The sequence below is a fragment of the Taurulus bubalis genome (genome assembly GCF_910589615.1).
Source record: "Taurulus bubalis genome assembly, chromosome: 15".
Taxonomy (NCBI): Eukaryota; Metazoa; Chordata; class Actinopteri; order Perciformes; family Cottidae; genus Taurulus; species Taurulus bubalis.
Window position 1 is genome coordinate 14,815,608 of NC_136603.1, and position 14,331 is coordinate 14,829,938.

The following is a 14,331-nucleotide window of genomic DNA, read 5'->3' on the forward strand; positions in this document are numbered from 1 at the left end:
GATTTGCTCTCCCATCAGAGAAGGGGAGAACAATTAAAGCGAGGACTTACTTCAGCCTGCCTCCACGCCGGGCAGCACCCCGACACCCATTTAGCCTTCTGTCTGTAATCAGGTTTTTCTAAAAAAAACACACACACACACAAAAAACGTCACGCCGGACTTTTGTCTCTCACGAGGAGGCTGCGAGTCTGAATCGCCTCCGCAGTCTCGGATGCGTAGTAAACGGGGAGTGGGTTGGGTCGCCTAGGCGCCTGGCGTCGTCAGCGATAACAAAAAAAACAAGATAGGTGAGGTGGGTGGTGGTGGTGGGGAGAAGCGACACCCGAGGCTCTTTAACCAGGAGGACACCGGAGAGGTGAGTCGGACACGGGAAAACCACCGCGGACTCACCGGCTGTGGAATTGACTCCCGACGCAAACCCCGGCCGGTTTTTTTATCGCCCGGGATTTGAAGATCTTCCCTTTTTGATTCAGGACCCGCGGTTACCCACGTTGTCAAACCTGACCAGACGTCCCCTCCTCATCCGAAGGGAATATAACAAGTGAATCTGCGGGGCAACACACACAATGGCAACCGGTGCGCTCCTTCTTGCCTGTGCGCTGCTTGGTAAGTCATCTGAGAAGCCTTTCATCTGTGCCGCGCATCCCCGCTCTGTTTAGGTTAAAGGGGTACACTTTGCATGACACATGCAGGCCTACATCTTAGTTGGGAGAGCAACTACTGGCTATCACGAGTCAGGTGGAAGTAAGCTACCCGATAACCGCTGCAATAATGACAGATGCCTGTGAACAGCTGTGTGTGCAATGAACTAGGTTAATGTGATATTTGGACTTCTAGCCACAGATTAACCCTATACGGTCTGACCTCAGATGAGCTGATCAAATATGCAACCTGCCATTGTCTGTTGTAAACACACACACACACACACACACACACACACACACACACACACACACACACATACACGTACACACGGCCCACAGTGTATACATGCACACACATATGGGCACACCTGGATCACACCTCCTCACATCCCCAGGCTATGGGAAGTCATCCCGTGGGTGTGGAGAAACTCTGTGGGCCAGCAGCTTTGTTGTACAGTAAGCCGACCCTTGGGAGGGGGTAAAAGCCACTGTGTGTTCTGTCCTCACACATTTGTAACTTCCACCTGCAATTTATTTGATTTCACAGTCAAACGCGAGCTCGAGCGTGCACAGCCGATGACACTGAGTGACGCATGCGAACACTAATACAGGCATGATTGCTGACACGCTCGTAGTGCATCCTGCCTCCGAACTGTCCCAAACAAACACCAGATGGCTTTTCTGTTCCTGGATGGGGAGGCCTGTCAGCACTGCCGGGGGGACAGAGGAGGGGGCGGGTGTGGGAGTGGACGTCAGCCCGCTGGAGGCCCCCACTTGGCCAAGAGGATTACCAGTCTGCGTCTTGTTGTGCGTCCCGTCCCCCTTTCTGTTTATCAGAAATCACTTTCCCTGAGATCGGGGGCCTGCAAATGACTTTTCCCTATGAGAATGTGAGGAGTATTGGTAAAGTGTACAGTAGAGAAGACTGCACACAGAAAGAATCTACAGTGTAGGCTGGATTACGAAGGGTTTCGTATTGCATAACCATGAATCATATGGCTGGGTTAAAAAGGGTGCAGTTTGAGGTGGTGACGAACATTTCAGGTGTTAGGAAATAGTTTATTTTGTGGCGTGTCTGTGGACCAACAAATCACGAGAGGATACTTCCTAATGCTGCTCTGATATGTAGCCAGAATTATTGGTGATAGTATTAAGCTGGTAATTGGCCTGTAAACGATATGCTGTAGAGAAATCCCCCTGAGCTGAAAAAATAGTTAATTTACAGAAAATGTGTTTACTGATAATCAAGTGGGGTTTTTTTTTAAGCAAAAAGGCAATATGTCTAGGTTCTCAAATCAAATGTTTCATGATGGTGCTCTATAGCTTCAGGGCTGGACCGTTGGTCAGACAAAACAAGACATTTGAAGACATCACAATGGACTCGGGGACCTTGTGAAAGGAGTAACATACAGCAACACATATTAATGTGCCATCTTAACGCCAACTCGCCCTGGCAAACGGCCGATCTGACAAAGAGAGCAGAGCAGTTCCAGGATAAAAGTCTGTCTCATGGAAGGATACAACTAGTTAAGCATTGGTGCTAGCCTATAGATATGTATGTATGGCAATATATTGGTGTATCGGTGTATCCCTCTCCTAGTGTGCATACTAGCATCTGTGTTCAATGAGATGTGCGCTTGCTTTTGCCTCGTGCGTCGGCTGGCACACGTGTTTGCACTTGCATTGGTTTGGAAGGAAGAATAAAATAAAGGTGGATGACAGCTGTGTTAGATGGAGACCAAATCCGTCATTTTTAAACCCAAAGGTGCCACTTACACAATTCTTTGGAAGGCAAATCTTATATCAAGGTTATATCTGCTGCTGAGTTTGCAACCAGGTGTGAGTGAGCGTGCGTGCGCGCGCTCCTTTGTGGCACCGGGGTACACGATATGAAGCGTATAAAAGAGTTGCCTGAAGCAACAAATGTCTATTAGCTTTACAAACCGGATGGCTTCCTTCCCCCCTGCAGACGGTGAGAAAGATGTCATGCGCTCTGTGTGGTGCTTTTTTCGGGGGGGTGTTCTTCTGTTTGCGTAAGAGTACCTTTTGAAACAGGGAGCCAACCTAAAGTACCCAAGATGTCCTGGTTTATATAACTAAATTTAAATGTAATAAGTTGCGAGGCTGGTTGGTTTAACTGTGAAATGCCGGAGTGGTTTCTATTTACTGGGCTGACAGGAGAGCTGCTTCCAGTTGTCCAGGTTCAGATGAGCTGCCACTGGTCCTGTTTATAAGATGGTCTCAGAGCAGCTTCACATTGCACATAGAAAAATTCCAAAGCTTATGTCTGACAAGATGCACATTCTGCCACATGCAGTTACTCACACATTTGTCATGATGTGGTGTTTTATATAGCTTTATCATCTCCGCCAACTCGGTAAAACAGGTGCTGTTTTCACCCTGTTCACGCAATATCAGGACTTGTTATGAATTAATGTGCACAAACCTTTGTCAGATGGTTGGTCGTAGGGCCAGGGAAAATGTGATAAATAATGCACAGGTTGGCTCAAAGTGGCATGTGGCAGTTGGTGTGACGTTTTTGATTTGAAAAGAACATATCCTAACCAATTTACCTACACTGAGTCACGCTCACAGCTACTAATTCATAATTTCTCTGCTGTAACATTTTGGATTCTTTATGGTTCCTTTTGATCCATTGGTTTCCATATTTTACTATAGGGTATGGAAATATACCGACACACTTTAAACATGCATCATGTCTGCATTCATTTTTTGTTGTGGGGTGAAATCAGCACAAACCGTTGAAATCAATCTGTAGTGAAACACACCAATTATGGAATATCAGTGAAACTGGATTGGGAAAAAAAGCTTCACTTTGACGGATTGCGCAACTCCAAGAAAACAATGAAAACCAGTGACTACCTGCCTGGACAGTAAAACAAAATTAATTCATGAAGTTGAAAGAGTGGTATGATCCTTTTAGAAGCATCTTGTTTCTCCCTCCTCCACATCCATTACTTTTAAGTCTCCCCGACACTTTCTTGTTTCCTTTCAGTCATCCCTATCTTTCAGTGAGATTTGTGACGCTATTTTTGATCAGTGGTTTCAAGTCAGAAGAGACACTGAAACAATAGCCTGTTATCCGGGCTCATTACAGTGCTATTGATTGAAAAGAGAGAAGTTTGAAGTTGTTGAAGTAATGCCATCAAACTTTTGAGTATGAAGCTGGCTCTCCATAATTGGCCCAATCAAACAACATGAAGGTACTTAAGACCTCATTTCCATTTTGGGCATTACAGTTGTCGTTTTTTTCTTACCAAAGACGTTTGTGCAGTGGAGGAAGGGCAGCACTTATAGCCACTTAAGTATAGATTTGATTGTCCATGTGGTTCTGGGACAATTGTCACAAATGCAGGAAAGTGGCAAGAGATGGAAGACTCCCCTTTCAATTACCGACACACTCATTCAGTGTGTGCATGTTTTAACGTGATCGAAGTCTAGAATCAACAGTGAAAGAAATCAGGGACATAGAAGTGAAAAACTGTCTGAACATCACGTATTGCCATCTAGTTTGTCCACGTTATGATCATTGTTTGCTTGAATATAAAGGTATCGCTTTTTAACTACTTTGAGGCTGAAGAGGAAACACAAATGACGTGTCTTTGTATGGTCATGGGAATGTTGAGGTCAACTCAAAGGCATTTTTGAATTTGGTTAGGATTCAAAATTTGCATTGCCACACCTTGATGCCAACCCCAGCCTCTCCCCTGTCCCAAATAAGAATGACAGCTGGGGGCTCCAACCCCAAAACGTTTAGCTTGTGTGTGGTCAAGCCATACGTCTTCTTGCTGGGCATCTTGAGTCAGCTGTTACCAAACTGGGAATGCTTTCCATGTGGTAGTCAGCCTCAGCTGACACACCAGCGAGTGCAGTGTCTAGACGGGGAAGCAGAATGCAATAACTCACCGTCTAGATGTTTGCATAGTTGATGTAGCTCTATGTATATGCTCTACGGAAAAGTTTGCCGTGTGTGCGCGCGATTGTCCCAAGTTTTGTCGCTCATTATTTCTGCCTCTGGTTACCACCAGAAACGGAGCACCTACGTCTCTCAGTCCGGGGAAACAACAGGCCTGTGCAGCTGTCTGATTGTGGTGCCATTTGCTCCCCTTGTTATTTTCCTGTGCCTGGTGGCTACACTCTCCAGTTGCACGCACACTTGTTTGCATCATAAGCACTGGAAACCATGTCTTTTGTGTGCACCCAGGACAAGAGGCCCTTTGTGCTATTGTATTTTTATATCATAACATTGTTGACTAAACTGACACAAACGATAGAAAAAGAAGAAACGTGAGCGCGGCGATCATCCTCTGTGTGGTAGGTTTCAGTAGATATTCATGGAGGGTAATGAAGACGCGGGCCATTCGTAGGTCAGTGTCGGGAATGAGACGTCCTATTCGTCATGGATCAATAGAACTGGATGAGCCGTGTGTGCTTGTGGACTTTGTTGCATCAGGTGCACCCGAAAGGCAAGTCAAATACTGGTTGCTAGTGTCTACTAGGGCAAGTAATTGCCTTGTCATACAGACTTCACAGTCTGCTCCAGAAACTCACACCCAACTACCACTGCAGTTTTACTCCAACCCCACTGTCCTCTGTTATCCGGTCACCTCCTCTCTGTCCGTGTCACGAGTCGGTGTGAAGGAAGAAGGCAACTTTTCCTCCATTGGAGCGGTCAGAGGAGATCAAGGAAAACTTGAGATGGAATTGACTTTTATTGCTCGCAGAGCAATGAATCAAAAAGTAAAGTTAGTCGTGAATAATTACAGTTAATCTTTTCGTGCAGTCTTTTTTTTTATGCTGATCCTGCCCCTTGACCCAGATCGGAGCTGTAGTGTCTCTCCAATCCACATGGGGAAATGAGTGACTGTGAAGTGAAGTGAAGTTCTTGAGGGAGGCTTCCTGGCTGCCACAGGGAATCAGGAAAGTGGCCGGAGCAGAGGCAGAGTCTGCTTTTTGTCAGATTTTTTTTGACTCTTCAGCAGCTCCTGTCTTCTGTCCCACATCACAACTCCCTGCCAGGATCGCATGGCTATGCCGTATCTCATGCTTTGTGATAACAACTGTTCCAACCCGGCTGTAAGGCTGCAACATAAACAGGAGACCAGACGAGTTAAAAATGAGCACATTTATTTCAAGAATACATAAACAAAACTAAACAAACACGGAGAGTCTGTAATCGGCAATGTGCGCATGTATGAAAATGTCTGAAACAAAACAAAAAAATATGCATCCGTGTCAGCCAAGGAAGAGCTCCATGTTCAGGTGGGTGAGTCTTTATAGCTGGAACTCCCCCAGGCTAAGGTGGGCCTCATCAGTTGATGTTCAAACAATCCAGCAGACAAATTAAAACTATCAAACCGGTCACAGACCCCCAAGTGGAAGGGCGGGGTCACACAACCCAACAATCACCTCAGGCCACTCAGTTTATAAACCTGTAACTATTCTTTTAGGATGATTTGCATGCATCTCTGCCTCTCCCCACTTACATGGCAACCTACTCAAGCTGCCTCCTCGTCCTCCTCCTCCTCCTCCAGTGAATAGCCCCTGACCTCCCTCCCCCACTCTTTCCTAAACAATGCCCAGCCCACCTCTTCTTCAAAGAGAACTGATTAAAAATTGCCCTCAAGGGTGATCCAAACCAAATATTTCCATCGTCCTTGCAGTTACAAAGTGTTTTACTGCCACATCTACCTTGGACTGGTTTACTAACACCTTCCTTACCCAGTTAAAAGACCCAGCCTCCTTCCTCTTGGGATTCGGTCTGCTCCTCCCCCCCCTCTCTCTGCTGTTCTGTGTTGATGACTTGTCGGCGAGAGTATTCCACTCTACTCCTCCTCCACACACACACACACACACACACACACACACACACACACACACACACACACACACGCGCACCCAGAAGCACCCACAGCACTCTGAGCTGCTGTCCTGCGGTGCAGCCACACTCCCCTGCTTCATGCTTGATCCTCCACCAGAGCAGATCGCACGCTGGTGGGATACACACCAGGCGGTGTAACTATGGCGACCACTCTCCACCTGCACACCGCTGATCCATATTTAGTGGCACACGCTCGGCTCGGTGTAAAAGTTCAAATGTGTGCGTTCGCATGAAAAAAAAAAAAAGCATGTTCAACCCCTCACCCCTTTTAAAAAATCCTCTTATGCAATAATGAAGAGCACCTCACTCACGTTGCCATTATGTTCTGGTAATGTACTTCTTTTACGCTTAACACCTACCAACGAGACGCATGTGTGTGAGTGTTTGTGTCTAATTGCTTGTGCATAAATGCATGAATTTACAAGCACATGTCTTTTACTCTCTGAAAGGCAAAATGACTGACAATGGCAGAAGAAAAAAAAGTCTTTTTGTAGTGGGCTAATTAATTGTTAATTAGTTTCCTTTCCAATCTGCAGCTTAATGTGCAAACGTGGGAACTGATAGCAAGCTGCCAGTCACACAAAGACGAACCACTGTACATAAAGTAGATACAGCTGTCGGGCTTAATTGTGCACAAGCACAAGATGGATAATGACCGAAGATAGCTGAGTGTTTTTATAGCCTCGCATTCTTTGACAACAATTAACACAAACATTCAGTCGACTCTGCTGGAACAGTTGACAGGATATTATGAGTTCATCTTTTTTTTTTGCATAATCTGTGTCTGATTGAAAGTTTTGTTTGGGGCGGATTTTAGACCATGCTGCTTTGTCATACAGAGTGTGTGTGTGTGTGTGTGTGTGTGTGTGTGTGTGTGTGTGTGTGTGTGTGTGTGTGTGTGTGTGTGTGTGTGTGTGGCGGGCACACCCAGTGTGTCAGGACTGGGGGTTGGGGAGATGAGGTTAGTGGGGTAGCAGGTGTCCTTATAGAATTAATGGGTTTGGCGAGTAGATTGAGGCACTTAAGTATGTGTGTGTGTGTGTGTGTGTGTGTGTGTGTGCGTGCGTGTGTGTGTGTGTGTTATGAATAATCCACTTTACAACTTGCCCCTGTTGGGACCCCTTTGTCTTCCACACTGTTCTAAACAGTAGATGGGATAGTCGTCTAATTCTCTATGAAAGAATGATTGGCGCTATAAACTGCTCACCTAAGCACGTCCATAACGTCCCGACCACATCTTCTTGTCATCGCATAAAGACTGACCATAACCATCTGTCACACTGTAAATGTTTACTCGGCTCTCAATGACGTGCAGAATTGTTGCTTTGACGAGACAATATGCAAACCATATCCCTCTTTTATCTCCTTATTTTTAATATCTTCCAAGTCATGGCTTTATATTGTCCAAACGTTAGTGAGAAGCATGGACTGCCGTTTTGAGAATGGCACCTTTTGTCAAGTGCCGTTTGTAGTCCGAGATCTATGTAAAATTCATAAGCAAGTTGGCATTCATGAGGAAAATGATGGAAGCGTGATTTCTTCCCGTAGCAGGATATATTACTGTATTTTCTGTGTTGAGTGGAAGTTGTGTATCCACTTGTAGTGTAGTATAGTGAGCCTTTATTTGATTTATGAATAAGTGATAGTTTGTGTGACCTGACTGAGCCTGCCACTGTTCAGCCTGATGACTGTAGGCGTCAGACAGTCCAATGAGTTCCTCTTAAATACTTTTTACAGAGGCAAATAAGTGGCAAGAGAAATATTGCTACCCAGCTCCATTTTCTCATTGTCTTTCTCGCTGCTGCTCTGTCTATGAATTATTTATTCACAATTAGCTTCGTAAGGAACTGCCTTCAAGTGCGAACACAATTTTTCGGCTTTAATTATATTTACATGTCAAGATGTCACTGTAGCTGGGCCATATGTGACTATGGTGTAGTAACTGAGTTATAGCTCAGCACAGGCGCACCCTGTGGACTGCTACTGCACAGATAACTAGCGGAGTCATGTAATCATCCTCTAATACAGTTGCAAATCACATTAATCACATTTACGTTTCTTCACATTGTGGGATGGAGCCATGACACTACATATGATTGGATAATCAGTAGCTTCACCAGATGAGAAGGAATATGTTTAATCTGGCATCGAAGAAATTTGTCTTAAATTGCTTTGAGAATGTTATTTAAAAGGTTCAGAGGAATCGCTGCATGCTGATTATCTGTTTCAAACGATTACTCGGCACCAAACAATAAAACTCAAATGCTGTTTTCCATCGTGGACAAACAGGAAGGCGAAGCAGCTGAGGGTGTAGGAGGAAGGATGAAGAGGCAGCTGTTCAACAGAGGAGGATGGATTATTATCTGCTCCTTGTTGTTGACACCATCGACAAATACTAGCAGCAATGGAAGAGGATGGGAGAAAATATGAATCGGCTCACATGGAAAAATCCCACTTCCCTCCGCTCACTTAGATATACTTGTATAGTGAGTGCCACAGACACCTGCAGTGTACAGTTACACATGTACACAGACGTATGAATTAGCCTTAAACCCCCCCCATTGCCTCTTTCCTGGTCTCACCAGCTGTTATGAGCAACAGCACAGGTGGGGTCATGACTGTTGTAGCCTAGGGGGGCCATAAATTAGGACTAGTTAGCATAGTGAGAGAGAAGACGACAGCATGACCCAGGTGTGAAACACAGCAGGAGTCCCAGTTAAGAGCTGGAGACGTTTGAGTCACAGAAATGGAAATTTAAGACAAGTTGACATAGACTCGACTGCCGTGAGTTACATGGACTTGGCTTCCTCCTGCTGAGACTTCAAAGCAAAATAATTGTCTGTATAGTGAATATAAGACTACAGCTGGTGTTTTGTGTCTTGTTTTCATTGTAAAAACTATACTATATATATATAGTCCATGACATAACCCTCTGTAAGATGTACTGTATGTTAATAATGAGCTTTAAAGGTGCTTGAAGGCAGAATTTGTTACCTTTCGACAGAGCAAAGCTAGCCGCTTCCCCCTCCCTCCGGTCTTTATGCTAAGCTAAGATAACCAGCTGCTGGCTGTAGCTTCATATTTAGCACACACACACACAGAGAGAGAGATGCCATTCTTTTCATCTAACTCTCAGCATGTAAGTGAATAAGTTTATTTCCCAAAATGTCAAACTATGTAAAAACACTTCTGTCCCAGTTTAGAAAGAGTGGGAGAGAGAAGAACTATGCAGCATTTGCATGAAAAGTTTTTGCAGCCCTGGTAGAGATAGTGGGAGGGAGCATAAATGTGTCATACATTCATGTACTTCACATGTACTGTATGTCTTTTTTTTATGGTTGCTATTTGTTATCTTTGCCTTCTGGCTATGTTTTCTGCTTTATAAGGTTGTGAAATGTATGGCGAGTCCTCCTTACGCTGCCGTCATACAGATCAAACACTCCCTGAGTGAATCTTTCCCTGCGTGTAACCGGTTTCATCGTGTAATCCCTGCATGTAACGATAGCCGTACCACGATGAAATGGTGACATACAATATTTCCCCTTCATCTCCCCTTGTTCTCGCTCTGATTAGAGCTGCATTGATGTAATGGGCAGTTGTTTGTCAGCTGTTGGATTGGCCTGCCAGCCGGTCTAGCTGACCCTCTAATGGAGGTTAGAACACTTTCTCCCTTTCTGGCTAGAACACTTTCTCCCTTTCTGGCTGTGTGTATCATGTCAGACGCTCGTGTCATTCCTGTTTCCCAGCTGACAGGCTTCCAACAGCTTGAATGTTTTCCCTTGAACACTGAAAATCATTTAGCTTCCTCTTCAGCACAGAAGGAACAAGCAGTCTCCGTGGTTCGTCTTTAAAAAAAAAAGTAAATAACTCGGCAGTGGATATGGGGTTTGGTTGAAGCTGGCAAAAGGGGCCAGAGGTTGTTCGTGACGGCCCACTGCTTTACTGATTCATACACTGTGAAGCAGGTGATGGTTATCAGCACGGGATGGACAAGGAGTGGAAAAAGCTTGCGAGAATGAAGCCAGAATTGTAATATGTAACACTGCCTCGAGCACATCAATCAAAGATCCAAGAATCTGAGACATCTGTGGGGAAGAAAGCGTGGAGATTCTCCTCACTCCATTAAATGGCTTACATTCACATGACATGCTTACATGGGGTCGTGTACAGGGAGTGAGCGGCTCACTTGCGTACGGACAATGTGTTTTTACATTGCATCAGCAGAGGCTCAACTTCTTTTATGTCAAATTTTAGAAGAAGAAGAAGAAGAAGAGAGGGAAATGAAATAAATGGCAATTATAATCTTGCAGGGTGCAATGTAATGATCACATACAGGTTTATTTTTGTTACACGATTTCCATACCCTCTATAAATGGAAAGGTTCCCCTTTCTGCGGCTCTCATCTTCCTCCCTCCAGTTTCCCCTCATCCTCGAATCTCTCTGTCTCCCTCACACTGGTGCTCTCTCTGGTAATGATGTTAACAGGGTCAAATGCTTTCGGGGGCCTAGAGGGAGAAAAATGCTGAGTGATTTTGGAGACTGGTTAACCAGGGCTGAGAAGTGCAGAGAGGGAAATACTCTTATGTTATTCATCTTTCTCCGGCGTTTATGTCTCCTTGTCTCGCATGTGTCTGCAGCATATAAGTCAGTGGTACACTTGTATATTCACTTAGTTCTGTGCATTTGTGTGGTGTTCAGCCCCCTGGAGGCAGCTGTCGTTTTCTCTTTATCTTCCTCCTCGTTCCTCTTTTTCCTTTCCTCTCACCATGCCATCTTTTCCTTTTGCTCATACCTCCCTGTCTGCGGATTTTCACAAGATTTCAGATCTGTGGGATGAGTCTGAACCTCCCTTGGGGAGAAAGGACATTGACTAGGCCCTTTTTTTCCCTGTGTCTACCAAGCAAGTTCATAATTAATTCATATTTCACTGGCTTCAGTCTTCAACTCTCACTCTTCAACTTACCCCGAAACTTTTTGTAGAAAAGTTGGAGGAGGCGGCTGTTCATACAGGCCACACAATTTGGTTTTGATCTAAAATCAATTGGCCAGGTAATGCTCCTCTTTCATTCACTGCATGCATGCACAGAACAGAAGCAGGAATCAGTTGTACTCGTGATCAAATACTTCCTTAGTTTCGGTAGTACTGATACTCCAGGTGTGGATACCTTATTGAGGCGCCTTTTGCTGGCAGCTCATTCTGAGGTGTTTTCTGTTTTTATCTATTTTTAAGTAGGAATCAAAGCAAAATGAGAAGATGTGATGGACAGCTCAAATCCCCCATTAGCTCATCTTCCCACCACTGTGAATGTCCTCTTTATTACTTACACCCTGCAGTGTTTTTATTATACACCTTTCTTGGTGTATAATTATCATGTGTCGTAGGAGAGTGATGGTGTGAGGAGGCATGAATGCTAGTGGCCTCCCTGCTGTTTCCACTGAGAATAAGACACTGGCCACAAATGATTGGATTAGTATTTAACCCCCCTTCCACTTAGCATAATCCTCTTTGCAGCTTTCTCTCTCTCTGTGTGTGTGTGTGTGTGTGTGTGTGTGTGTGTGTGTGTGTGTGTGTGTGTGTGTGTGTGTGTGTGTGTGTGTGTGTGTGGTGTGTGTTTGCAGTCGTTGCAGTCGTCTGCTCCCATTGCTCTGAATGCTCCAGCCGACAAACGGCAAGGTAAATTAGAGAACTTGTCCGTGGTTATTCTCCATCATCTGACATGAGACGCATGTTTCCTGTGTCCAGTCAACAAGCTGTGTGGGAAGCGATTGGCAGCAAAGATGAGCGATGAGAACAAAGAAGAGGGAAGCCAGACAGGGTGAGGCCGGGAGGGGGAGAGGGGGAGAAAGACATCCACGGAATGCAGAGATGGAGATGAGTGTTAATAATAGAAAATCCGAGGCCTTGTTGAGCAAATACGGGCACTCTGCGATCGAGGCAGCGCAGCCAGAGGTGAAGAAGTGGGGGAGGTTGCGGGCACGGGTTTATTGCGAAAGGGTGGTGGAATATAGCGATCAGTTGAAGGTCTGCCGGGTTTGGTATGTCATTGTCAGCCTTTCTAAATAGCCTGCAGAGCGATGGGCACTTTGAAGTTTCACGGAGCTGCTTAAATCCTGTCTGTAAAGAAGCAGAGAACAGGGAGTCACAAAGAAGAGACAGAAATATATATATATATATATATATATATATAGAGAGAGAGAGAGAGAGAGAGAGTGGAGGGACAGGGAGAAAGGGAAAGGAGGATTGATGATGGGTGAAACAAGCAGGAAGGGAGTGAGAGTATAATCAGAAGTAACTCAGAGAAGCTTGTTTCAGGAGGATGACAGGAGACAGGCAAGTGGAGGAAAGCTCTTAGTGCACCAACACAGTATGAGTAGTATGCTTTTTTTTTTTTTTAGGGGAAGGGGGGCGGGGTGTATGAGTAACACGTTTCCAGCCGTTCTGGATGAGCAGCGGCAACATGAGAAGCAGTGATACAGCGGTACAGCCCTGACCTGATCTGAGCTGGATGTGGGTAGACCGGGAGCCGCCAGATTAGCACACTGACATCACAGTGAAGAAAGACAGGGAACCAAAGTCTGAGTCAGAATGGATGGCTGCCTCTTACCTAATGCATACCATAATATACACAACCAGATTCAGTCGGCGCACTTCACAGTAGACTTTCTGTCAATCTCAGTTTTCATATCCAGAGCGTTCGGTGTTTGCTTACTGGAAGGATTTCCTTTAACTAACTTTTTTTTTAATGCCAGTAGCCAAATGTTCTGCAGGTTATGGCTTCTATTTTTACAGCAGTGTGGGTTGTTTACAGATGTGGCAGCAAACAAAATGATTATGTTTATTATGTTTATTACATGAAAGAATCAGGAGATGTCTTGTATTATTCAGCAGGACTGCATGAATAATGTAAGCAGTGTGCAATTGGGAAATTATATTAATAAGTACAGAATTATTTAAGAATACATTAGGAGTACTAGTTGACTGGGTTTATCATCACAAGCCATATATAGTGTCTCTATAATATTCCATTCATATCTGTGAAAAGATTTTGGGATTGATCTGGTTTCAGTTTGTAGTCAGAGTTTTAATGACTTGCCACGTTTTGTCAGGCTTTGGTTGAATGCAGGTGAAGAGTCGGTGTGGAGAGCAAACGAGGCTGAAATGCAATCTCGGACCCCAGCGGCTATCATCTGACGATGATTTTGCTTTTTATTTGTTTGAAAGTATTTTAAACTGGCAACTTGTGAAGAAATCCAGTTGTACATGTGGTCTCGTTTACTCCAACTCCAGTCTCACGCCTCAAGTTGTTGATCGGACTGGAAACAATGAGCAGCGCACATAAACAGAGGTCTGGGCCTGTAAATCCGCTGGCAAAACCAGAACCCCAGATCTATAGCCCCTTAACCCTAAAGGCTCATCTGATGTCTGATACTTCACATTAGTTAATGTTATTTTTACTGTCACTATAATATTTTAGGATTTTTCTGATGTAACTTAGATGCAGCTCATTTGCAGATAACAACATTTGAACTTTTTTCCTTTTTTTTTTTGAGAACAAGGTTAATATTTAAAGTTGAGACACTAATGAGTACATTTTAATGATTTATATCCTGGTTATCTTCGGGGGTCCCTTAGGAGAAATCAAGCCATAAGGAATGATAACTTTAATGAGTTTTCACTTTGGGATGCCACTGGGACAGAATTCAAATCCCATCCAATTGAGGCCACACGCTGGGTACTTAAGACATCATATATTTGTAAAGATTCTAACCGCTTATGAGTGGAAT

At 44.5% G+C, this 14,331-nt stretch overlaps 1 protein-coding gene across 1 annotated transcript in view; it reads left to right on the forward strand.

Moving 5' to 3' along the window:
* Positions 1-566: 566 nt before the first annotated feature.
* igsf3 (immunoglobulin superfamily, member 3) overlaps positions 567-14,331 on the forward strand; it is a gene marked incomplete at both ends in the record, with an annotated part of 60,048 nt that continues 46,283 nt past the window's right edge. The window contains one exon of the mRNA XM_079230327.1: positions 567-606. Coding sequence (XP_079086453.1) covers positions 567-606 — 40 coding nt within the window. The remainder of the gene's footprint in view (positions 607-14,331) is intronic.